Source organism: Rattus norvegicus, chromosome 19 (genome assembly GCF_021556685.1).
Source record: "Rattus norvegicus strain SHRSP/BbbUtx chromosome 19, alternate assembly SHRSP_T2T, whole genome shotgun sequence".
In the NCBI taxonomy this organism is placed as follows: domain Eukaryota; kingdom Metazoa; phylum Chordata; class Mammalia; order Rodentia; family Muridae; genus Rattus; species Rattus norvegicus.
The window spans coordinates 14841020-14866509 of NC_141552.1; the positions used below are offsets into that span (position 1 = coordinate 14841020).

Here is a 25490-nt window from a genome sequence, read left to right on the forward strand (position 1 = left end):
CGTCATTTTGGGAAATAGGTTTTTATAGGTGCTGTTTCACTTGATCATTCATATGCTGTGTTTTTTATTGTTGCTGATTATATTTATTTTTATCATGTAACTCAATGGATCTTTTTTTTTCAAATGCATGTCTGGGCCACTCCTGAGTTCATTTCCCTCATGATCCAAAAGAGGGAATAGCATTCCCCATTGTAGATGATTGTTAGGGACCATGTGGCTCTTCTGAGAGAGCAGCAGATGCTCTAACCTGGGAGTCATCACCACAGCTCCTGTAGGTAGCTTTTGTCCTTCCAGGGCATGTGCTGTACTAGGTGGACACGATCACCTCCCATTTAGGAGAGAGATCTCAGGATATGTGTATGTACAGGTGGTTGAGCAGTGCCTGCTCAATGTGGTAGGCTGCTAGGCAACCAACTGAACCCCAGCCCTGCTCCACCTGCATTCTTCGAGGCAGAGTTTCTATAGCCCAGGATGGTCTAGAATGCAGCATCTACCTATGTCTTTTTTCCACTAATGCTAGGGTGAGGAGCATATGTCCTCCACACCCTTCTTTCCAAACAATGAACATGCTCATGGTCTGGTTATCACATGGCCATGAGGGAGGTAAATAACACTCAGCCAAAACAGAGGCGCATTCCACAGTCACACAGACAGCCTGGACAGATCTGACACGATCAGCACCAGGTTTGACTGCCACTACTTGAAGCAAGGTCCTCCAGTGTTAGGACAACCATTCAAACAGCAAAGAATGAACCTGTTCCCAGCATCCGAGGAGTGGTAGACCCAGAAACCCATGTGTCAATGTGGCCATTTGGAAAATGGAAGAGGGGAGGCAGGGAAGCAGCCAGAACTGGACACAGTTGCAGGGACCCAGGCAAAGAGGGAATATTGGGGCAGAGTCCATGAGATGTCAGTAGGCAACAGGCCAGCTGGGACTAGTGTGGGTACAGGGCTTCTAGTGTGGGTATGAGAGGAGCAAAAGTAGCAATGGTCAGATTCTGATGCAGCATAAAGATGGGAAGGAGCTTAGACCGTCTCAGTGTCCTATAGGGACATTATAGACACTGATGGGCAGTATGGGGATTGCAGGGTCCCTTATAGTGGTCTCTGCAGGTGTCAGGACTCTGTCAGACCTATGACTATCAGGCAGGCTCTGAGTGCAAGTGAGAGTCACGGGACAGGCCCTGTGTACAGCCTGGTTTGGGGACATTTCCAGGTGCCCCATGGACTGCAAAATAAAGGCAAAGGACACAGGGAAGCCAGCAGTTCCCATGCACAGGACATAAATACTTGTAGACCTTTCTAGAATTTCCATAGACCATCTGTCACTAGTCCTCACTATAGAAGGCACCAGCATTCTGCCCTCTACTTCAATTGGTGAGACAGCTAGTCTAACTCCAGCAGTAAGGCCTCAGGGAAGACAGTAAGAACTCACAGGTGACCTCTTTTACTATTGAAACAGGCTCTTCCTATGGAGCCCAGAGTGACTGTAGGGTCCTAATTCTCCTGCCTCACAGTGACTGTAAATTCAAATCTACCTTCAAGAGCAATTGATTAATAGTACAGGGGGGAAGATCAGATTAAGGCTATCTAAAGGCCCCAGGGTGGTAGGATTACCAGGGTCCTAGTAAGTTTCTCCAGCCTTAATTACAACCTGAGTCAGTCCTGCTGTATGGGATATCACCTGCTGCCCAGTGATATCACAACTTGGAATTCTTTGTCAAATATAAGCTGTTATGGGAATGAAGTAGCCACACAATAAACACTGGTCTGGATACTCCTAGGTCAAGAATCCCCTGTTGGAAATGCCTTGGACCGCACCATTTTACATTCTGGATCCTTCTGGCTTTTTAGCAGATTTATAAATACAAAAAAGAAAAATGGGCATAGTAATTTAAGCCTATGATCCCAGTCATGGGAAACTGAGTCAGGGTGATGGAAGACTGTAAGTTCCAGGGCAACCTGTGTTTCTAGAAAAAAAAAAAGGCATGGTGAAGATTCCACTCAAGTAGAAACCAAAAGGCTTTCACATGGGGCCTGCATTCCACTGGTCAGCACTCCCATCGTCACAGCCACAGGGAGACACTGGGGAATTTTTCCCACTGTCTCGCTTTGGGATGCAGTCCACCCCATGATTCTATGTGAGGAATGCCCCAAAGGTTGCATCATGTGAGGGACCTAGATAGTTCCAGGATTGGGAGAATTCAGGAGTTTATTATTAGGGATGATCTACAGCTTTGGCAAAGCTTTTCCCTCCACATGGCAGCCCCAGGTTTGGCCCCAACAGTAAAAATAAAATCCCCCCCAAAATAATGCCAACAAAATATCACGAAGCCTAAATGTCTGACCAGTCTCCTCAAAAGTGCACAGGAACCTGACTCCACATTTAGGACCCACTATGGCCTCTGTGACCTGTGAGAAGGGATCTAATATGGGAATTAGTACAGTATGACTTATCCTTATGGATATCTTTGGTGACAATCACCACCTGACCCCTGAAAAACCCATCTACCTGGGAGGCTCAGCACTCATGTCACCAAAAAAGCCCAGATCCTAGGGCCAGCATGGGCAGGAGGTGAAGAAAGTTTGTCCCTCGTGAACATCAGTTGCTGCTCCTGGCCTGACTCTATCCTCAGGAGACAATGTTGCCCCAGAAAGTGTGGGTGTCAATGGCTATTCCTAGGCCAAGGCTGGGATACTGCTGGTCATCCCCGCAGTGACAACTCACCCCTGCATTGTGTGGTCATCCCTGCAGTGACACCTCACCCCTGCAGTGTGTGGTCATCCCCGCAGTGACACCTCACCCCTGCAGTGTGTGGTCATCCCTGCAGTGACACCTCACCACTGCAGTGTGTGGTCATCCCCGCAGTGACACCTCACCCCTGCATTGTGTGGTCATCCCTGCAGTGACACCTCACCCCTGCACTGTGTGGTCATCCTCGCAGTGACACCTCACCCCTGCAGTGTGTGGTCATCCCTGCAGTGACATCTCACCCCTGCAGTGTGTGGTCATCCCCACAGTGACATCTCACCCCTGCAGTGTGTGGTCATCCCTGCAGTGATACCTCACCCCTGCAGTGTGTGGTCATCCCTGCAGTGACACCTCACCCCTGCAGTGTGTGGTCATCCCCGCAGTGACACCTCACCCCTGCACTGTGTGGTCATCCCTGCAGTGACTCCTCACCCCTGCAGTGTGTGGTCATCCCTGCAGTGACTCCTCACCCCTGCACTGTGTGGTCATCCCTGCAGTGATGCCTCACCCCTACAGTGCAGACCTTTGGGCCTGTGGCCTTCAGGATCCGGATTATCTGTTAAACTCAGTTCATAATCAGAATGTTTTGTGTTCAGCCTCTGCCTGGACTGTACTCCAAGAAGAGTTCAAGGTTTTCTGTGGCAACATCTAGCGATCAAGCCTGAGCAAAAGGATTCTCACATCACCCTGCAGGCAGATTCCCATAGTCATTTCTAGTCCATTTAAGCTGCTGCTGAAGATGCCTTGAAGGCATAGCCACAGCGACCCTGTGTGTTCAGAGGTGATGTTTTCCTTCAGGAACCTGATGCTGAGTCTTCTAACCCAGCAGGCGGTCCCTGCATCAGGCTGGAGTCTTGAGTTTCTGTGTTGTCCTGATACCACCTGCTGTGTTCTCCTGGGGCAGAATGGATCTCAGAAGGTCTGGGCCAGTCTCACTGGTTGAGGATTCTTGCAAGGCCTCATCTCCAATTCCTGAGGGAAGGTGTAGGTTAGGAGAATGCCTGGATTTGAAATTCAATGTTTTCAGATTTCAGGATTGGATGAGGGGTACTCAGCATGTGCATGTGTCCATGTCTCTGTATGCATGCACATGCAGGCCAGGGATGGACACCAGCAAACTTCCTCAGTCACCCTACCCCTCTCACACAAAGGAGCTCTCACACAGAAGCTGTGGCTCACAGATGAGGTTGCTCAGGCTTAGAGTCCCAGAGATTCTTCTGCTGTGCTTCAAAACTTTGAGAGAGAGAGAGAGAGAGAGAGAGAGAGAGAGAGAGAGAGAGAGAGATTCTACCAGCTTGTACAAGCATGCATGCACATATGGATGCCAGAGGGAAATATCCGGTGTCTTCCTTTTCGAACAGGGTCCTAATCAACTATCAGGTCTCTATATCTTAATATCTAGAAGGGGTCCCAGCATGAGCATAGCCAGGGCATACACATGCTTGGCTGTCAGTCAGGCAAGAGGCAGAGATCTTGTTCTATTTTTCATGGTTAATGCTCTTAGCACCCTTGAGGGCCTGGCGGAAAGCTGCCTGGAGACTGCTGGATCTGATGCTGGCCTAGACAGCCAGGGCTATTGATGATGGATGTCCAAAGTGGCCCTCATTCTTGGCAAACTTCTCTCTTCTAGTCTAAATGTGCTTGGGTGTTTAATGCAAGGACTGGGTTGTAGTTTTCCTGTTCTATCCTGCTGCCCCCTTGTTTTCTTCAGCGGGTCACCTGCCCTAGTGAGGAAAGAGAAGTGTGTGAGCCACAGCACCACCCTCCCATGCTTCTGCTTGCTGATCTGTGGTATCTGTTGATGTAGAACCGTTCCTGTGGCAGTCCTGTTGATGTTTGTGAGTTTTGAGGATTTACGCCAGTGTAGTAATGTGCATAGTCACCCTGGGAAACCCAACAGGAAGTTGGTCCCCAGGTTTCAGCACACAGAAGCACAGGCCAGAAGAGATGCCCAGGTGTTGAAGGAGGTCCAGTAGATGTGCTGTTAGTTTCCTGTGTCTGATGCATGATTGTCCCTTGCTTAATAAAATGTATACACAAAACTCTTTAAGTGTCCCACTGACCTCTGAGAAAGAACATCAGTGGGAAGATGGCTTTGAACTCTTAACTCCCTGTTCCTTTCCTCATAACAGGTTTCTGTAGCAACCAAAGGAGAGAAGCCACCTGAGGGAAGGAAGTCCAAGACAGTGCCTAGGAGCAGAAGTAGGGTCTGGCTGTAGAGGGGACAAGTGGCTGGGTATAGGGACTCTAGGATCAGAAAAGAGGTTGCCTGGCATCTCCCACAGCAACGAAGACAGTCACGCATAGTCATGCTCAAAGGCCAGTCTGATCCAGACTGTCCCTCATTTCCCAGGCGATTATAGATGGTGTCAGGTAGCAGTTGAAAACTGGCCATCAGGGCATGATTCAAGTGTTTATTAAGGTATCATGGCATCAAGAATATATGAGGGAATAGCCATATGTACACAGAACGACTTGCAGATCCAGAGAGCAGGGAGGGAATAGTCAGGAGCTCCTGCTTGCTGCTGCCTTAGGGGTTCTACAGAAATCCCAGTGGCACTTGGGAAGTGGAGGCAATATCAATTAGGGATTGTGGCCACATGGGGAGATTGAGACCAGCCATGTGCTGTGGCATCAGAACACTGACCAGCGATGACAAAATGAAACATAAAACACTGGTTGCTCAGCTTTGATACTGCTGACTGCTGACGTGGCCAGGGGCCATCCGGTTCACCAAAGGCTCAGCCAACAGTTGTTTCTCCACTCAATAAAAGTCAAAGAGTGGCCCAGCTCCAAAACCAAATGTGTGCCCACATTGCAATGGCTCCGGTACTGTTTCACCTCAGCTGCGGAGATCTCAGGATCCATGAGTGTCCAGCACGCACACACCCAAAAGAGACAGTCTTAGGGGTCTTAGGCAGCACTGAGGGTGGTGAGCCTCTGCCTCACGGCTCAACGGCCCTGACCTTGGCATTGTTTGGGCACAAGAGAGCAAAGTGCTGGGGACAGACAACCTGCAGTCTACCATGCTGGAAGGGCATGACTAACACTGATTGATCACATCCATGTGACTACTGAAGCTTTTCCTGCTCTCTGTAGTGGTGACCTTACAGAAACCATGCACACCCGGTTTAGACTGTATTAAAGTAGCCACCATTTCAGGGTTCCCTGCAAGGTGCCATGGGACAGTAGTAGCATGAGTCTGCATGTATCTCGACAGTTTTCACTAGGGACTACACACACACACACACACACACACACACACACAAACACACACATACACACACACTTACTGACATGGTGCACATTCTTTGCACACAGAAGAAAGTGAGTAGTAGTGAAAACACACCAATCATGGAATTGATGGAGGGAGTTGTGGGCAGAAGCTGGGGTTTAGAGTTACTTAAAGGCCCTATGCAGGCTCTCCTTTTGTTGGATGAGAAACTTCAACTGCAATGTGGTTCTTTATTTTCTTTCTCTAAAGCACAGAGGGCTAGGGTGGATCTCAGGGCTTTGAGCATGTTCGGCAAGTGCAGTCACACTGAATTAAATCCTAGGGCTGGAACCCTATTAATCTTCTACAGAATTATAGAGCAGCCTGGATGAAGACTCTCAGCTGAAAATGTGGACAACTCAAGACAGGTACTGGACAATGGCTGTCAGACTTGACTGAAGACTGGAAATGTTTTGCTATCTCACAGGAAAAGAAGGCCCCTCCCACTACACTGTACTCTAAGGACATTTTATTCAGGATAGGATGACATGAACTATTGTCTCATGTCACAGATGTCAGCACAAAGTATCCAAGGTATTGTATGCCAATGGTAGCATCAACAGAACAAAGCACACAGTGTCATGAAGACATAAATTATGAGTTTGTGTAGCAAGACCCAGGCCTCTTCCAGGTTCTTAGATAGTAACTGAGAACCTCAAATACGGTAGTGATGTGATAGTGTGGTGTAAATCTAGTTACAACTAGTTTTGACACAGATGACACTTTTTGTGTCATGGTCAGCTTATAGTGAATGACTAGACCTAAGCATGAGAATAACCAAATACTACATTGCTTCTCTAGCTGCTGAGCTTCTAAAAGCCCTGGGGTGACAGCAAGCTTTTGTGGACATACTGGATTGGTTCTTCTGTACTTTAACTCTCTGAGTCACCTGCACTCTCAGCAAGTTAGATGAATTCCACAAATTGGAAATCAGTCACCTGGAAAAAATACATTCTCAATACGATCCCAGATTGGCCATGGAAAAAGGGTAGCTTGAACTGTCCCACCTCGGTTGGGCTTGCACAGGCCTGCTCTCCAAAAGAAACCTGTGTTCACAGCTGCAGGCTGTATTCACTATGGATGCTCTTGAGGTTCCTTCCTAAACTGCTTAGATTACAATAATTTTCTTGCTAACAATCAAAAAACTGATTATGCCAAGCTGGCCTACAAGAAGCTAGTTTCTATTCTGTATTTTATCAGATGTGCAGAATACATATGGTCATCATTGATAACAGGTGAATGATCTGCTCTAATATGGACACTAAGTGATGCTGGAGGACGATCCTGACCCACAATGAGCAGTGGGGACACCAGAGCCCTGTAGGGATGCCTGGCAACCTAACACATTGAGCATGTATGGCTCAGTAAGTTCCCTGTGAACACACATCTCCTGAGATCTCTCTATTTAATCATAGGTGATCCTGTCCACCTAATACAGCACCTCATGTGGAATAACAAAAGCAACCTGCAGGAGCTGTGGTGACGACTCACAGGGTAGAGCATCTGCTGCTCTCTCAGAAGAACCACATGGACCCTAACAATTGGGTAAAGTGTGTCAGTGATTACATCATAAAGTGTGTGTCCGAGGAACAGCCACATTCTCCACACAAAAGACACTGTCACACTGAGTACCCCTTGGTGACTTTGAATTCACTTATTAGCCCAGGATCCATGGAACATGCAGAGATCCATGTGTAGCTGTCAGTTCTAAGTCCACAGGAGGGGACAGAACCCTTGAGTAAGAATGATGGTCTTAAGAGTCAAGAGATAGAATTCAATTTTTATTCATAACAAATACATTTTTACAACAAAACAGGATTAAAATGAATAAAAATATTTAAAAATATTTGAAAGTAAAAATAGTAACAAGAACATATAAATATGAAACAACAAAAAGAAAACTTCAATTAAAATCATGACAAAAATATTTCTAAAAGCATATTCTTAAGGAACATTTAGAAGCACAGATGTATTGCTGTTTCTCCTCTAGCCCACATAATGAAAGGCGGTCCCCCAAGTTGTCTCTCAAGTGCTGTTTTCTGAGAAGAAAGTAAGACTTCAATCAGTCAGGCTGGCTTAGTGGTATATAAATTTAGCGTCTCTAAGAAATGACAAATTAACTCAGAGGATGAATACTCATCCAAAAAATGTTGTTACCATTCAGGATGTTGGTCATCAGGGACTCCTGAGAAAGCAACTTATTCTTCAGGAAGCTCTCTTACTGCTGTGTGTCCAATTCCAGCTCTCTTGCACTTTCTGAGACCTGGGAGAGGAAGGCAGTTTTTCAGACACTGATTTGGTGGGGAAATGCAAGCCAGCTGTCAGAATGCTGCCTTCTACCACCTCAGTTCTATTGGACAGTCGACATGGACATTTTAAGTGATATCATTGTTGCTAACTCTGTGGGCAGGGCAAAATCTCCAGAGAGCCTCACAGTAATGTGGGCTGACAATATGGGACCCAGACTTATACCAGTGCAAAACAAGAACAGGGCAATGGCAAGAGACATCATCAGGTTGCAGGAAGAAAGGAGATGTCCATATGTCACCAAGGATAAAGCCAATGACAAGTACTAATTTGACATTTGCACTTGGTTCTTATCCCAAAGGTGCTTCCTACACAAGAGATCACATGACCACAGAGTGTCATTTGTCAAAGAACCAAGAACTTGTTCAAAACTCTACATAGGATCCAATGTATCACATGGATATGCAATAATATGATATGTTATTCATCTGTCACCATTTCTAGACTGCAGCTTCAAAACGAGCAGCAAAATATGCTTGCACAATAATTCAGTTTCTGAAAAGTGGTTAACTTCCCAGAATACTTGTGCATAGGCAGAGCAATGAACAATTCCATTACATGAGGTGGTTGGCTGGTTGTGAGTGTAAATTAGAAAGGTGGTAAGAGAAGCAAAGATGTATCAAATTGGCAAATTTTATCAGATATTGTTAAGCTAACAGGTCCCTACCTGATAATGCTGGTTCTGTCCGTTGATGGTCTTTATCTTTCTTGTTAAAGTCAACCAAATATTTCTGGTTCAGTGCACAATCAAGATGTACCTCCTTGCTCTCCTGCTTCAGTGGGACCAACTTCTTCCTACATGTGTTCTCCATCAGGAGCTGGCTGAGCAGGTTTCTGGAAATACAGTCTGCATAGTAAGATCATGCTGGCCCTTTCTCCCATTCCTACTCCCAAGTCCCACTAACTCTACCAGGTCCCAGATACCCATGAAGACTTAATAAAATGCATCTTGATACATATAAGGCTGCTGCACAGAACATAAAGTGTTAATTCGGGGAAGAATAAATTGTTTGCTTGGCCTGACACCAATTAGTGTCCACACCTCTGAGAAAGAACATGGATCCACAACTATCCATGAAAGCCCAATGCATGGGGGCAACATGAATTAGTACTGGGCCAACACCCTCAAAAGAGGTCAGTAGAACCAAGAGAAGGTCATGCTAACCATGTGGTCCACGCACTGAGTGTTGTAAAACCTGGTGTGACACCATAGGTCCAGGTCAGCCTAATAAACTTCTGCTGACTTCAATCAGTGCTGTTCTCTCTAGAGCTTTTGAAGATGCCTCGACAATCCTGGGATGAGGAACAGTCTTTTATGGAACTGAAAACTGAGTCCTAATGACCCTGGAACACTGATGGGTAAATAGCACAAGAGATAGAACCAGAGCTGAAGACCGTCCAATCCAGAACAAAGAAAGTCAGAAATGGCCATTCCACAAGTGATAGCCTTTCTGACCAGGACTTACCTAGAGAAGGTAATCTCCTTCTTCAGCTTATGGTTGTTCTCATGGACCTCAGTGTTCTCCATCTCTAAGTTGTGCAGAATTGACATGACCGCCTCCTCCATTCTCTCCAGGTCTTCATAATATGGATTTGGCCTGAAGTGTGACCTGGCCCCAAATGATAGAATACAATGAACATCGGCATTTAGGAATATATGAACTCAGGGTGGGTCCTAAATTACCCCAGGCTGCTGCCTGGATCTTCCAGCACTCAGTCACCTGCCTAGCAAGTACAGAGACTCACCATAAACTCACTGCAATTACAATCTTGCAAAGCCACCAGCTGTCAAGGGCTTTGCAAATGCACACTGGGAACTCACTCTCCCTGACTTTATCCCTGAATTCTTCATTCAGACCACAAGTTCTGCTTTAAAATAAATGGAAGCAGATGAGTCCATTTTCAATCTCACTCCTCAGGAAGGGTCAGGTTCTGAATCTCCACTATATGGGAGGTGAGGTTTAGCACAGGGTGGTTAGGGAGGCACAGCTTTCTAGAACCCAAAACCTTAATAGGATAAGAAGGTGACCTTGCAGACCCAGGAATGAAACAAGAGCATTTGGAGCGATTCATACCTGTTCTTCATGGATCTCTCTGTCAGAAACCTCAGGCGATCTCTCAGGTCATTTCTCTCCTCGGTAATGAGCTGCAGCTCTTTAATCAGCCTCTCCTTTTCCTTCTTGGCCTGATTCTCGCTTAGTTCAGTGCCAGGGGATGATGTTTCTCTCCCAGCGTCTGTAGGTAGAAGAACACAAGTGAACCTGCATGGGGAGAATGCATAGAGTGTTCATAGACCTCAGTGAGGCCTAAACAGGAGAATAAGCCAGGAACCTAGTGTCACTGCTAGGCGATTGGTATATGCTTAAGAGGCCTCCTCAGTGGATCTCAGTTCTCCCACTACTCTATAGATACCAAGAGACATAAGCAGCCAGGTGTTCCCTATGCCGGACATCACGTGCTTACATGTACCACGGAGATAGCTTCTCCAGGATTATCATCAGCTGAACAGGGTACAGCTTGGTTTCAGGACCCTCACTCATGTGGCTTCAGAACTCAGATGATAAATTCACCATCCAGAAAACTTGAGTGATTGGAGACACTCAGATGCCCTACCCTGATACTCTAAGCCAACAACTTTGGATTTAAAACGCATTTCCGGGGAGGATATGTTCAACAGACTTATCAGTGTCCCTATGTGAAATACCAAATGCCCCAGAAGTGCGAATAGGTTACAGGCTGAATCTTGGTCTACACGATCCAAATAGTTTTGGTATTTTAGAAACATGTTTGTAACACACACTCTAATATATAAAGCTAACGATGACCCTGCCAGTTAGAAGAAATCAGAGAAGGTCTAAGAACATAAGGTTATTGCCTGGAGCACAATCTCTCCCTGTTACTACTGTCAGATACCCACTGTATTTAAAGAAGCAATGATAGTGAAATACATTGCTGCCCTATCCAAACTCAGAAAAGGTGGACCCTCCATGACTACTGATGAGGTTATTATATCAATGTAACATAACAAATGAACTGAAAAGTAAAGACCAGAAGTCCACAGTATAATAGCATTGGCCTTACCATATCCTCCCAGTGGGGATGGGGAAACTAAAGTTCTGAAATCCTGACTTTCAGGAATTGTGATATTCATGGAAATTCAATTCCTTTTCAGATGCTCCAGTTGTTGTGGCCCATTGCTAGAAAGGTCAGCTTAAGCCCGCAGCCACACTGGCAGGAAGCTCAAAATACACTGCCCAGAACTTACTCCACATTCCCCAGAAGTGCTGTCTTTGTCCATCATTACTTTGAGACGAAAGGCCAGACTCCTTCACTCTAGTCTCTCCAGAATCGACGTTCCCCCTCCCAAAACGCTTGCGAAGACGGGAAAACATGTCTTAGCTTGTAACTGCCAGACTCAGACTGAGAGAAACTAGGGCACTGGTCGTCATTACAACACTGGTGACATCACAGAGGATTCCAGAACTCTCTAGGAGACAATAGAATGTCCAAGAAGGGACAGCTGATGTCATGGGGAGCAGACTTTGCCTCCCTGCTAATGTTCTCCCTGTACTGAGCATAAGCAGAGGTGCCCTTTCCAGGAGACTTTCCTGGGGCAGAGCCACTGAGCATCTCCTGCTTCCAAAGCCAAATTTTCCTCAAGGCTTGATTATAAAAACCTTAGTAATTTCTATGCATCTAAATGAATGTTTCCTTTCAAATCTTTCCCAAAAAATGTCTCATCCTAACTCAAATTGTCCTCATTCACCAATGTTAGCCATTAAAACTTCCTGAGATTTCACACCAGCTTGAATATGCAGTCAAAAGTTCTCCTGTCTCATTCTGTACAGGTGCTTTATATCACATCAAGAAATAGTCTGCATGGTAGGTTACAACATGCGTGTGTATTAGGGGAACACTCATGAAGTCATGTGCTTAGCAATCGACAATTGCCAGAAAATTCCTTAGGAGAAAGAGTTGAAGTCTTTAAGGTGCTAGGAAAAGTGTGGAGACCAGTTGGCAGAGGAAAATGCAATATTGGAGACACCAGTGAAGGGAACCTCATGCTGCTTGTGGGGTTCTGCTCTCTGCACCAATGTCGCTAAAGGAGCACTGATCACAGGCCTGAGTAAGATGTACCATGAGCTTCTATCAGAAAAATAAAATAAACAAGAGATATAGAGGGTGCACAGAAATGTCTAAAATGAGGCTATAAACATCATTAAGTGGATAGAGTAAGGTCCCAGCACCTGTACACTGGGAAATGGCCACCACACCAAACACAAAAGTAGTAACACCTTTATCATAGTAAAACACATTTATAATAGTAAAAAATGAATACTTTATAGAATGCACCCACTAACACTGATTGATCACATCCGTAGTTCAAATTTTGGGGGCAAATTCATGGCCTTAACTACCTTTGTCTCAACTTATATAGCAAAAAATAAGAAAGAACAAGAAAAGACAAAGTCAAAACTAAAAGCTCAAGCTTCTCATATGAGGATTGCAGGAAGTGTTATATGGGAGTCAGTTCTGATTAGGCCATTTTAGATAGAACAGTGCATAGTGACCCTTAATGTGATGGGCCCTATATAAAGCTTTTTGCAATATTGGAATTTTAACAAACCTCATCCAGTATGTACGGAAGAGGCAAAGATGTGATCACCATGTCCTTACTCTGTATCAGGTTATTTTTCTGCATCCTTGATTGTCAGGCATAGAACAGCAACAATCTGAAATAGCTGGTAGACATGGAAAAACATGGCTAAAACTATAGTTGTGGGTTACACACCTCAACTGTGAAAGGCTAATGCTGTGTGCACAGTCCTTGGAGGCCACTCTTTTAAGCCTAATTATTTCAAACTGAAAGGAGGTTTATCTGAGCTCAAAGTGATCCTGGCCAGCCAGGTAGAGGGCAACATGTGATACTTGAGACCCTGTTTTAAACCAGCACAGAAATCCACACTTCATTCAAAGCATCATCTACGAATTCTCGATTATTTACCATTCTCTCCCTACCAGTCGTTCTGTTTGGAATGGTAGAAAACAACTGGAACTGATCTTTCTATTTTAAGGACCTTGATCTCTCTTTTTTTAGGTCCACATTAAGAGTGCATACAAATGGACATCACCATCTGAACATCTTAGTATTATCTACTCTGTATATATAGCATAATACTGTGCCTATGACAGTCTTAAGCTTCCTTGAGTGTAGTTGCCCCATCAAGAAGTGTGAAGTTCTGAGTTCAAACCCCAGTGATGCTTTAAAGGTACTAGAAGAAAGCCATCAGAGATACTCCACTTCTTTGTCCTTAGATTAAATCAAGTTGACACAATGTGAACCTGGTGGGCTATTTAACCAGCATCTTTCTCCCAACCCCACTTCCACGAGTTCAGTCCATGGCAGAATTCATCCCCCACCATCCTAGATATTTCTGTGTATATTTCTACAAGAGCCAGGTTTCTTTTTTTTTAACAGAATTAGTTGTAGGCAATCAACTGCTGCCCTATGTGAGAAATGATTAGTATCTATTGCAACTTACCACAGTGTATTTGTGTATACAAGTACATTATTGGAAATCCAGCATTACTGAGGGATTGGAAACCAGTGCTGTGGCCTTGCCTTTCTGTGCCTCTTCCTGGCTCACAGGCAGCTGGGGGCAGACCTTGAGTTCCTCTTCAGGGACAGAGTGATGGTGAATGGGCACTGAGCAGGCAGAGAAACACAGCTGAGGCAGCTCCTTTCAGTTATTAAACACATCATCTCCTTCCGATCTTAAGGGCTATTGCTGAGGTCTTGCCCCCATACCTACCTTAATAGCAGTGAATTTGTTACACAGCAGCCAGCTCTTTCCTATTGCTCTGTAATACGCCTCCACATCATGGATGCCAAGAAAAACACTAACAAAGAACAAAAAACTCTGACGTTGAACTGTGTGGTGCTGGTCACATACCCTGTTATGTTCTGTATGTTATGAGGTTTGTTAATCTTAACAAGTTCGCCAAGTGTATTCTTCACATAGGACCCAATAGATTCAAGGAAAATAGGAACAATTATGTGTAAAATGGCCTGAGTCAGGGCCCACAGACCGAAGCATTTCCAACACTTGTGCACCAGCCCATGTGGATTTTGCAATGAGCGGGGCCTAGCAATGTCCAGTACACAGTTGTGAGCTGTTGCTCTGGTTGAACTGTATTGGTGTGTGCATTAATAAACTACACCTATTTAAATGAATTCAGTGTCCTGTGGTTTGAATCCAGACCCCTTGACACCAGGTCTTCCCTTCTGCAGCACTCGGGAAAAAGGCTAAGTTTAGGAAAGGTGACCTCTTGTCATAAGTTATGTGACAAGAGGGATGGTGAATGATCCCTTGTGATAAGAATCAAGGTTTCCTCTGTGGTATTTAGGTCTATACTGGCCCTGTGCAACAACTTCAAGAACCCATTTCTGATTTTCCTTGGGATTCCCGTGATGATACACTCAGACAGGATTGGAAACAACCAAAACGGTGGTCAGACTTGATTTATAAAATGTAGGTAACATTGCAAACTTATGTTGTAGGATATTTGATCATATTGTCATCCCCAATATTGTGTTATTTACTTAGAAAAATACCTTCTGGCTGTGTAGTTCAGTACTAGCACCAATATTTAACCCTAGAGCTATTTTTGTTTGTTTGTTTGTTTTTTGTTTTTGTTTTTGGATGAACAAGTACTTTCCTATTTTGTGGCCCAGCCCTATCTCTTACTTCTTTGCACAGTCATAGAGAGACCTCAAACATATACTCAGACAAAGCCAGGGGAGTGTATAAAAGGGCCTAAGGCAATACCACATAATGACATTGAAAGTGGGCTCTCTTCTTCATGCACGCCTCCAGCTCTCCTGACATCTACATGAATTATAACTCCTAATGCAGTGTAAATGATGTCTGCGCTATTGCTGAAGGAATCATGAGAATAACAACTGTAAACATTCCACCATGGATAGAATTTGTGGAAAGAGGCAACTGGCAGCCAATGAGAGGGCTCTACAGTTAAAGGTGCTTGCTGTCAAGTCTGATGAGCTTGACTCAATCCCCAGGACCCACGTGGTAAAAAGGAGAGAACCAAGGGACAAGCTGTCCTCTGGCTTCCACTCATGTGCTTACATGTATGTGAGTATATATGTATATGTCTGTATGTACGTGTGGATATGAATGTGTGTATGCATGTATGTGTATACGTGTATATGTATATGTGTGTATATGTCTGTCTATATGTGTGTATAGGTGTATTTGTATGTGTGTATATGTATTGTATGTGTGTGTATGTGTGTATGTATATGTGTATGTGTGTATGCATGTATGTGTGTATGTGTGTATGTGTGTGTATGTATGTGTGTATGCATGTAGGTGTGTATATATCTGTGCATGAGCATGAATGTGTATAGTCATGTATATGCATGTGTTTTCAGGTACGTGTATTCGTGTTTATGTACGAATGTATGTGTGTATATGTATGTATGGACACACAAACACACACAATGTTAAATCATAAAAAGCTCCTTGGAGTATTCACCGTGCCTGGATAAGTGGTGACCATGTGGGGGAAACACATGTCCATGTAAGCACACCTGTTCACGTGCACTGAGCAATGCCCAGCCTGGTCTTGAGCTCACTACCTGCCCAACGATGAGTTTCTGCCCACCTGGTCTTCTCAGAGCCAGGCGACGATTGTTCCTGCCATTCCAGTTCTGTTCCAGTTTCTCATGCCACAAACCTTCTAGCTTGAATCGCACCTACTGACGCAGGAACCTAACAGCCTCCAACCCAGTGAAGTAAGTAAACTTCTTCCTGACATCCTCAGGCTTGGTGTCCCCCATGAGTCACAGGGAGGAAGGATGGCATGCACCAAGGAGAAGGGCCATGGGCAAGGAAGACAGGATCATAAGTCAGTCATCTCTGACACCAGCAAAGTGTGTGCTTCAGAGCTGGCTCTGCTCACTCTTGTCCCAGTGGCAGGACTTAAGAGTGGTGCATACCTGTCACCCAGCGCTCAGAGATGTCTGAGGCATGAGAACCAGGAGTTCATGGCCATCGTAACTAATGGTGAGATCAAAGCCAGCCTGGGCTGCATGAGACTCAGTCTCAAAGCAGGCAAGGAGGAACTTGCTATATTTGAGCAAGGAAGCTGCCATCCTCCTGGGTTCTAAACATTCACTGCAATACAGAAAGATGCTAGGGCTAGTGTGGCAGAAAGTAGGAGACAGAGAAGCCAGGTTAACCCTCCCTAATCTTCTCATGCTGTGTGAGCTATGAGTAGATGGTGCCCTATACACTGTGGACAGGATGGTCTCTCAGACAGTTCAGAAAGCCATGGAGGACTCCAGCAATTCTCCACTTGGGTGTCACTTGAGTCTTATATGTGTGTGTTTACAAGCCAAAACATAAAATCCATAGGTGACTGTGTGAATTCAACATGGCCCAGCCATGTGCTGGAATATTATTCAGCCTTACATAGGATTCAGATTCTGATCCTTGAACAGGAATGAGAATGGTAGCCATTCTCCTAAGTCAGACCTCCAGGCAGTGCAAAGACAAACTAACACTGTATGACACCACTGAGGGCTGCAGTGTCACCAGTTATATAAAGACAGAAAGCAGGAAGGTTTACAGAGCCCCAGGGGTGACATGGAGGGGGGAGGTTGGAGGGTAGGTGTGTAAGTGGGACTGAGCCTCAGAGGAATCAGACATGGCTGCAGAATATGCATGTGGCTGCCTCCCATACCTGTGGGTGCTGCCTCCTCAGAAAGGCAAATACAGCAAAAGAAAGGACCAGAGGGGACAGGCTCTGACCTCCTGTAGACACACACAAATGACGTGACAGAATGTGCACACTGCTGCCTTGCTGCAGGAGCAGTTGAGCTTCCAGAAGGGTTGAAAGAGGCTGGAAGGGCTGAGCATGGCACTGAGTTCAAGGACATAGCTTTAGGTCCTGGGGAACCTACGGTGCCCAGGCCCCATCCTGCTGATACTGAGGGACACAGCTGACATTCAGGGTGATGGCTGGGCTGGGCTGGGGAATAGGTGTCCACTCTCACCTGCTCCAGCTTGAAGGTGTGCTGGATGAAGTAGAACTGCAACTACTTGTTGGATTCATTGATGCAAATCTGCTGGAAGCTATTCTGTTCAAAGTCCTCAAATCTGAAAATGGCCAAGACACCAATGGGCAAGCACTGGGAGACAAGGTGTGGTTATAGCCGGGGCCTCCTGGAAAGACTAGCCCTCCTGAGAGGAGTTGCAGCAGAGGGGGTGTGTTTTCCTGACCTGTTTGGTACCCAGTGTTTTTTACCAAGGGTTCCTTTGTTACTTCTTGATGGAACCAGGCCTGCACATATGCAGGAAGCATTGGGGTGGAACCTAGGCTTGGTGCCCACATGCTGGCATCGCTGAGGGTGAAGCCTCGCCTATCACACTTCCAGACACCGAGTGCAGATGCCTGGGTTCCTAGAGAATGGCGGTTCTTACCCTTCCTAACACTGTGACTCTTTATTTCACTTCCTCATGTCGTTGTCATCCCAACATAAACTTATTGGAGAGCTACATCATAAGTGTCACTTTGTTACTGTGAGGAACTGTAATGTAAATGTCTGGTGTGCAGGAGCTCTGATGTAGAACCCACAGATTGAGAGCAGCTGCTGTAGAGGATGAGAGTCCCCTGCCAGCCCTGGTGTTTGCAGAGATCCCGTGGGTTCCTAGTCTCCATGGCTTTCCCAAGGACAGGGTTTATTCTTGGCCGTCTCAGGGCCTGGGACCTCACAGAAACAGCCTCTCCCATATCCTTACTGTTGAGAGTGTGGTTGGTCCTCAGCACAGTCCAGTCAAACAAGGCGCGGTATAGACACTTGGCCAGGGGTCTCCTGCAGTTATGGCCTCTGGACAGAGGGGTTTCTTACCTGGGGTGGGGCAACCGTGCCAGGTACAGGCAGTGATGCTCAGAGTCAAGACCTAGTTTTGTCTTATTTTCATAGACAAAGTTGCCCAGGCTGGCCTCGAACTTGCCGTGTAGCCAAGGATAATTAAACAACTGATCCTACTGCCTCTACCCCCCATGGCCTGGCATTGCAGATGAGTGTCACCAGAGCTGGCTTGTCACAGCTGCTATACGGCTCTAAGTCAGGGGCCTCATGTGCAGGAGTTTTATGACTGTGCCATCCCAACCCCGCAACCAGGGTTTTCACCTTTCTCCTGCTGAAGTCTGCTTAATCCTACCCTGGCCCCAGGACACAGCAGCTGTGGGAGACTCAAAGTCTGGGGCTTCAGCACAGCATGGGTACACAGCATGGCATGCAGCCTACACGGCTGTGAAAAAGCCAAGGAAGTGCTTCTCAGCTCACCCCCTGTAGGAGTGTCTAGCCCATCCTTCTCTCCATGGACGCAGACATCTGCTTCCAACTGCCCGACATGTCCCTCTGGTTTTGACTTTCCTGGATGCCATGTCAATGCCACCACACAGAGTGCTGCCTCTACTGGGGACACTCACACAACCTCTCTGGGGGACATCTGAGCCAAGCAGGGATTGGGTGCACTGCAGAGAGGTCAAGTCATGTCGTGAAGTACGTTGTCCCACAAAGGCTCACTGTTCAGGGAGTTGACTGGAAAAGTAAGCTTATGCCCCTGGGCAGGGTCCCCATAGGGAGTGTCCTACACCCTGCCATCAGGTCTATTCCTGGTGCCATGCAAATTCAATTTGCAAGACCCAATGCTCTGGAAATGTGAAGAGCTAACGGAAATGTACCAGGAAGTGCACACCATAGCAAAGGGAGAGGATGGCACAGAGACCTATGCTATGGGTTAAAGGGCACGGAAAGGCCACCTTGAGCACAGGGGTCAGTCACCTCTTTCACAAACAAGGCAAAGGTCAATGCTCTCAGCTCTGGGAGCCTAAAGGGCTCTGTGGCTCCTAAGCCCTGCAGCTGCAGCCAGAAGCAGCACTGAACAGGATGTAAATGCTGAGTATGGCGATGTCAATAAAACTTTATTTACAAAACCAAATTGGTGGTAGTGGTGGTAGTGGTGGTGGTGGTGGTGGTGGTGGTGGTGGTGGTGGTGGTGGTGGTGGTGGTGTCGGCGGACTGGTTCATTTCAAAGCATGCTGGAGTGGCATGGCCACTGAGCATCGGGAAACACAGAAAGGAATGCGACCGGACGCAGGGCTCCCAACACCCTAGACGTCGACCTATGGCACTGGAACAGGGTCCCTGAAGGTAAGTCTGGACAGTCAGATAAGGTAAGTACAATTTATTACAAGGAAATGGGACAAGATAAATCTTCTCTTCATCTCGCTATGCTTAAGCATCTTTAAGAGTGCAGGGAATTCATGTCTATCAGTCTGGTTTAGAAAAGTGTTTAGAGACAGCAAGAGTACACTCCATGGTTCCCTTACGAGGGTTCCAGGGATTCTGATATCTGGGTCAAAGTGAAAGTTAAGGAGAAAAAGGCTGTCAGGCAGGGCAAAAAGATTCCAATTTCTGGTCTCTTTGGGCTTTAATTTTTACTGTGTTCAAGGCCATGAATGCAGACAGGGTAATAACGAATACAGAACAAGAAGCTAGAGCTTCATTAAGACAAAACGAAAGTAAAAGTTTTGCCCTCTGCACCACTGCCTGAAGCAGGTTTTTCTAAGTCTTTTCCGAGGATGGCATGTTGACCATTAGATTCACAAGATGATAATGACGAATTCACCTGCTTTTTCTTTTCCTATAATTAGGCCAGCATTGATTCAAGGTGTGGCCCAACCGACTTATTATAAAGGATGATACTGGTTGGTTGAAAAAGGTAGTAGCTTTCTATGAACCATATATTAAGTTTTTATGTATATTAAAATTAACATTGGAAAGAACAATGGTAGGAGAGGTAGCTGGAGGACAACTGCTGCAAATGCTTGCTTTTGAAAATGCTAATTAAGAGTACAGGAGAGCATTATTACCTATAAAGGAGGCTGGGGATATTAATGCTTATATGAAGGCATGCAAGGGTATCTTTTCTGAAAATGGAAAGATGCATATTTGGCACGTATTGATCCAGATAGAGTTATTAAATTATATGTTTAAATACTCTTGAATATCCTACAGGCACTTTCGCTCAGGATGAGTTGCCTTTAGAATGGGTTTATATTAAATAAAACTTTAACCAAACATTAACAATTAATGAGGAACAAATTTCTTTAATTATTCAGCAAGGCATACAAAGACCTGTTACTCTGTGGGGATATGATTGTGCTGCTATTGTTTTCCCATTAAGCAAAGATAAAGGGGAATATTTAATGCAGATGTCTGAGGTTTTTCAATTAGCCATGATTTCTTACACTGGAAATGTTGAATTTCATCCTCTCCATAGTAAATTGTGGGATTGCTTTAAAAAACAAAAAAAATTTGATAAATACACTAATTTCTGTTGATCCATTACCATCAGCCCTTACTGTGTTTACAGATGGCTCTAACACCAAGATGGCTTATTGGACCAAAGATTAATTTTGGGGACAAGAATCTTCTTTTGGGTCAGTACAACAAAATGAATTATTAGCGGTAATTAATGTATTCCAGGATTTTACTCATGATGTAAAAATATTATAGCTGAGTCCGCTTATGTTGTAGGAGTAGTACAGAATATTGCGACTGCTGTTGTTTCTACATCTAAGCCTATATTAAATGTTATTCTCACATATTAAAGGACTATTGTTATTATGAAACTCTAGAATATTCATTACACATACTAGATCACATTCAAAATTTCCAGAATCTTTAACACTTGGCAATCATATGGTAGATCAATTAGTGGCATTTGCTACCCCAGAAGAACACAGTCATAATCATGCCAATACAGGATATTTACATATTAAATATAAGATCCCCTATTCTCAAGCCAAACAAATTATTGCTAATTGCCTATGTGTCAGTCTTCACGTATAAAATGTATTCCATCTCAAATTAATCCCAGAAGGATGCAACTTAATACATCGTGTCAGATCGATATAACCCATATTACTGAGTTTGGTCGCCTTTCACATATAGATGTAAGCATAGATAATTTTTCAAAATTTGTGTGGGCTACACCATTGCCAGGAGTACGCACTGCTCATGTTATACAGCATCTATTGGAAACTTTTGCTGTTATGGGACTGCCTTCTAAAATTAAAATTGATAATGGACAACATATATTTCTTATCAATATAAACAATTTTGTCAACGATATCATATTGTACATATTACTGGTACAGAACACAATACACAAGGACAAGCTTTTGTTGAAAGAATTCACCATACCCTGAAATGACAAATTATAAAATTAAAAAGGGGGAAAAGAGATGGCCTTATGCAACCTGAATGGAGTTTGCAGACCAGTCCCAGGGCTATATTGGCACAAGCATTATACGTTATTAATTTTCTTAATTTACCACAAGGTGAAGTTATATCAAGAGCCAATAGACACTTTGTTGAACTTCCCCCAAGAAGGCATGGAAAAGACAGTATGGATAAAAATTGCCTGGGATGCTGAATGGCAGGAAAGGACATCATTGTATATAGGGGAGAGGGTTTTGTCTCATTACAGGATGGGAGACTATTCTGGTTACCCGGGAGATGGATCCAAGCACAGAATAATAAGAACTGCTCCCTACCCTCAAAGGAATCCAGTTAAACCAGCTACATTTTCTCCTGATGGATGTTCTCAGGAGATGAGGAGGTGTCCTCCATTACTGAGGCCCTGGCTTCTCTTAGTGTCCACAAACAACAATGGATAAGGATCCGTGTAGTGACAACCCTATTACCTATGTGGGGTCAGGTGAAGCGATTAAGCACTGAAAGGAATAATTTTGTCTCCTTCAGGAAAGTCCTTTACGGCTGAGCACTTATTCTTAGCAATGTGTGTTTTACTCATGGTTTCTTCTGCTGCGGACAATGCCAGTTATCGGGCTTATATTGCTTATCATGATGAAATCCTACTACTTTTCTGTTAGTAAATATATGGATAATGACACAGAACATGATTGGAAGTTAATTCAAGCCTATTTAGAGGGTAATGAAAGTGCTTCAAAAGTAATTAATGCCTTGAAATATGATGTTCGAATGTCTTTTGGTAAACAGCTAGGAGATATGGAATAGCGAAATTATTGGCTGATCAATTGACAGGATTAGATCCCAAGGCTTGGCTTCAAAGGATTTTCCATAGCATGGGAGGAGCTAGTTTTGCCATAATCTTATGTACATTATGTATTATGTTGCTTTATTTTTACATGACTAAACCCCTACAAGGACCTTTAGCTATGTTATGTAAAGTGTTACTTTAAAACAAAAGAAAAAAGAAGGAATTGTTAAGACATAGAGATGCAGCTCCCAGGCAGGGTCAAGAAAGGCCTGGTGCCAGATTCAAGTAGGGGCTGGAATGCCGCCCTGGAGAAGAAAATGTTTTTCTCACTTGGCCTTAAATTATGTTCTGCTGTGTCCCGTTTTGTGGAAGTGGTTCTAACGCTCTCTTGGTAATGGTGAGTATATTTTGATTATAATAAGAGAGGTTATTTGTTATATGAATATTTTTAGAAGGAGCTTTCGTTTATTCGTCTTTCTTTGTTTAATCTTCCCTCATTGTTCCTGGTATCCTGGGAATAATGATCTTATGGTATCTTGACACAATGAAAATTGTAGTAATGCATATTCTTAGCTTAATAAGGATTAATAAAGCTTACAACTGCGTGCAGTTTCTTTTGCCTTTGCTCTGCACCCCCTGTGTCCTGGGGGTATGCGACCATACCCAGGGCCCCAACTCACTACACATTGACAATGGGTCACCGCACAAAACACAGAAGCATCTACCTTAGTCAAAAATGGACATTTTATTGAATGCACACACTAACACTGATTGATCACATCCATAGCTAAGATACTAGGGGCAGATCCGTGGCCCCAAATACATTCCTCTAAACCTATAAAGAAAGAAGGAAAGAAAGAAAGAAAGAAAGAAAGAAAGAAAGAAAGAAAGAAAGAAAGAAAGAAAGAAAGAAAGAAAGGAAGGAAGAAAGAAAGAAAGAAAGAAAGAAAGAAGGAAAGGAAAAAAGAAAGAAAGGAAGGAAGGAAGGAAGGAAGAAGAAAAAACACAAAAAACTTAAGCTTCTCATAGGAACTTCGCAGGAAGTGTTGTCTGGCGGTCAATTCTGATTAGGCCATTTTAGATGAAACAGTGCACAGTGACCCTTAATGTGATGGGCCCTATATAAAGCTTTTTGCAATATTGGAATTTTAACAAACCTCATCCAGAACATACAGCAGAGGCAAGGATGTGATCACCATGTCCTTGCTCTCTATCAGGTTATTTTTATGTGTCCTTGATTGTCAGGCATAGAACAGCAACAATCTGAAATAGCTGGTAGACATGGAACAAAGTGGCTAAAACTATAGTTGTGGGTTACACACCTCAACTGTCAAAGGCTAATGCTGTCCTCAGGACCTCGGAGGCCCCTCTTGTAAGACTATCTATTGGAAAGTGGAAGCAGGTTTATCTGAGTTCAAAGTGAACCGGGCCAGCCAGGAAGAGGGCAACATGGGATACTTGAGACCCTGTCTAAAACCAGCACAAAAACCAACCCTTCATTCAAAGCATCATCTATTAATTCTTTATTATTAACCACTTTCTCCCTACCAGCCTTTCAGTCTGGAATGGTAGAAAAGGACTGGGAATGTTCCTTCTATTCTAAGGACCTTGATCTCTCCTTCCTTATGTCCACATTAAGAACACATGCAAATGGATATCACCATCTGAACAACTTAGTATCATCTACTCAGTATATCTAGCCTAATACTGTGCTGTGACAATCTCAAGCTTCCTTGAGTTTCGCTGAACTAGCAAGAAGTATGAAGTACTGAGGCCACACCCCAGTAATCCTTTCAAGGGGTTAGAAGAAAGCCATGAGAGATGCTCCACTTCTTCGTCCTTAGATTAAATCACATTGACACAATGTGGGTGGACTATTTAACCAGACATGTTTCTCCCAACCCCACCTTTCTGAGTTCAGACCATGGCAGAATTCATGCCCCACCACCCTAGATATTGAGTTTTGTGATATGTAATTATTATTTAAACCTATGTATTAAATTTTGTCATTTTGTTAATTTTTGTGGTTTTCCCAGTCTTCTTTGATTAACTTTCCTAGTTTTATTAATTTATCCCCTGTGTTCTCTGGTATTTTGTCCTTCCCTTCAAACTAAAGTATTCCTTTTAGGATCCTCTACAGAGCTGTCTTACTGGTTACTCATATTTTGTTAAATTTATTTTTAGTATGCATTCGTCAGCACAGTAGCTGGGCAGCTGCCTGCCCTCCATGGTATCAGATCTACTTTCCAAACAATAACGCTCAACTCTTACAGGCTGTGTAGCATCTTGACTGTTTTTGTTCCACTTGGACAGCCCTCAGGACCAGGCTCTCCTCTCCCTTAACCATGGCTGCTGTCCTCTTCCTCTCTCCTCTCCATCACACACGTTCTTCCTTTATTCTCTGGCAGCTTCTTCTTCCTTCTTCCCTCCTCATGATCCTCTCTAGCAAAGCCCTCAAAGCTCCCCTCCCCCATCTCTCTGCTGTGCAGCTGTTGGCTGTTGGCTTCTTTATAATCACAGTTAACTGGGAACAGGGTCAGTTATTTGGGGTAAACCAGTCCTGAGTTCCACAAATTAGCATTAAAATAAAAGCAGAATTAGGCCAATCCACTACAGGGATTTTTGTTTGTTTGTTTGGTTGGTTTGGTTTAATTTTCATTTACCTTTTTACTTGTTATTTTATTTTTGGCTATTTTTTATTAATCGGTTATTTTATTTATTTACATTTCAACTGTTGTCCTGCTTTCTAGACTCCCCTCATCAAACCTTACATTCCATTTCTGCTCAGCTTTGCCTATGTGACAGTGCTCCTGCACCCACACATATCCATCCCCACCTCACACCTCTAGGATCTGCCTTTGGTGGGGCTACAGGCCTCACCTTGAACCATAGAGCATCCTTGCATACAGTTTGGCTGGCAGTTTGGCCCCTGGGAGCTTGGGGATTAGGGAAAGAAGATCTGTTCAGATATTAAAGCCAATGATTGCTGCATTCTCTTCTTTTTCTGGTTATAGGTGAAATTATGTTTGTGTGC

The 25490-nt window shown here is 44.3% G+C and overlaps 2 protein-coding genes across 9 annotated transcripts in view; one reads left to right on the forward strand and one right to left on the reverse strand.

Moving 5' to 3' along the window:
• Window positions 1-7795: 7795 nt before the first annotated feature.
• LOC147998836 (uncharacterized) overlaps window positions 7796-25490 on the reverse strand; it is a 924038-nt gene continuing 906343 nt past the window's right edge. For 2 of the 4 annotated variants that reach the window (XM_087595570.1, XM_087595572.1), the window contains 5 exons: window positions 10409-10568; window positions 9800-9943; window positions 9001-9167; window positions 8184-8289; window positions 7797-8065 (listed from right to left, as the gene is read on the reverse strand). In XM_087595570.1, coding sequence (XP_087451696.1) covers window positions 8225-8289; window positions 9001-9167; window positions 9800-9943; window positions 10409-10419 — 387 coding nt within the window. In that variant the 5' untranslated portion in view covers window positions 10420-10568 and the 3' untranslated portion in view covers window positions 7797-8065; window positions 8184-8224. Of the gene's footprint in view, window positions 8290-9000; window positions 9168-9799; window positions 9944-10408; window positions 10569-25490 lie in introns of all 4 variants that reach the window. The other 2 variants (XM_087595571.1, XM_087595569.1) reach the window with 2 other exon arrangements.
• LOC134483468 (disks large homolog 5-like) overlaps window positions 19396-25490 on the forward strand; it is a 76459-nt gene continuing 70364 nt past the window's right edge. For 2 of the 5 annotated variants that reach the window (XM_087595558.1, XM_087595560.1), the window contains exon 1: window positions 19399-19578. The gene's annotated coding sequence lies outside the window, so the exon portion shown is untranslated. Of the gene's footprint in view, window positions 19579-20803; window positions 20871-25490 lie in introns of all 5 variants that reach the window. The other 3 variants (XM_087595561.1, XM_087595557.1, XM_087595555.1) reach the window with 3 other exon arrangements.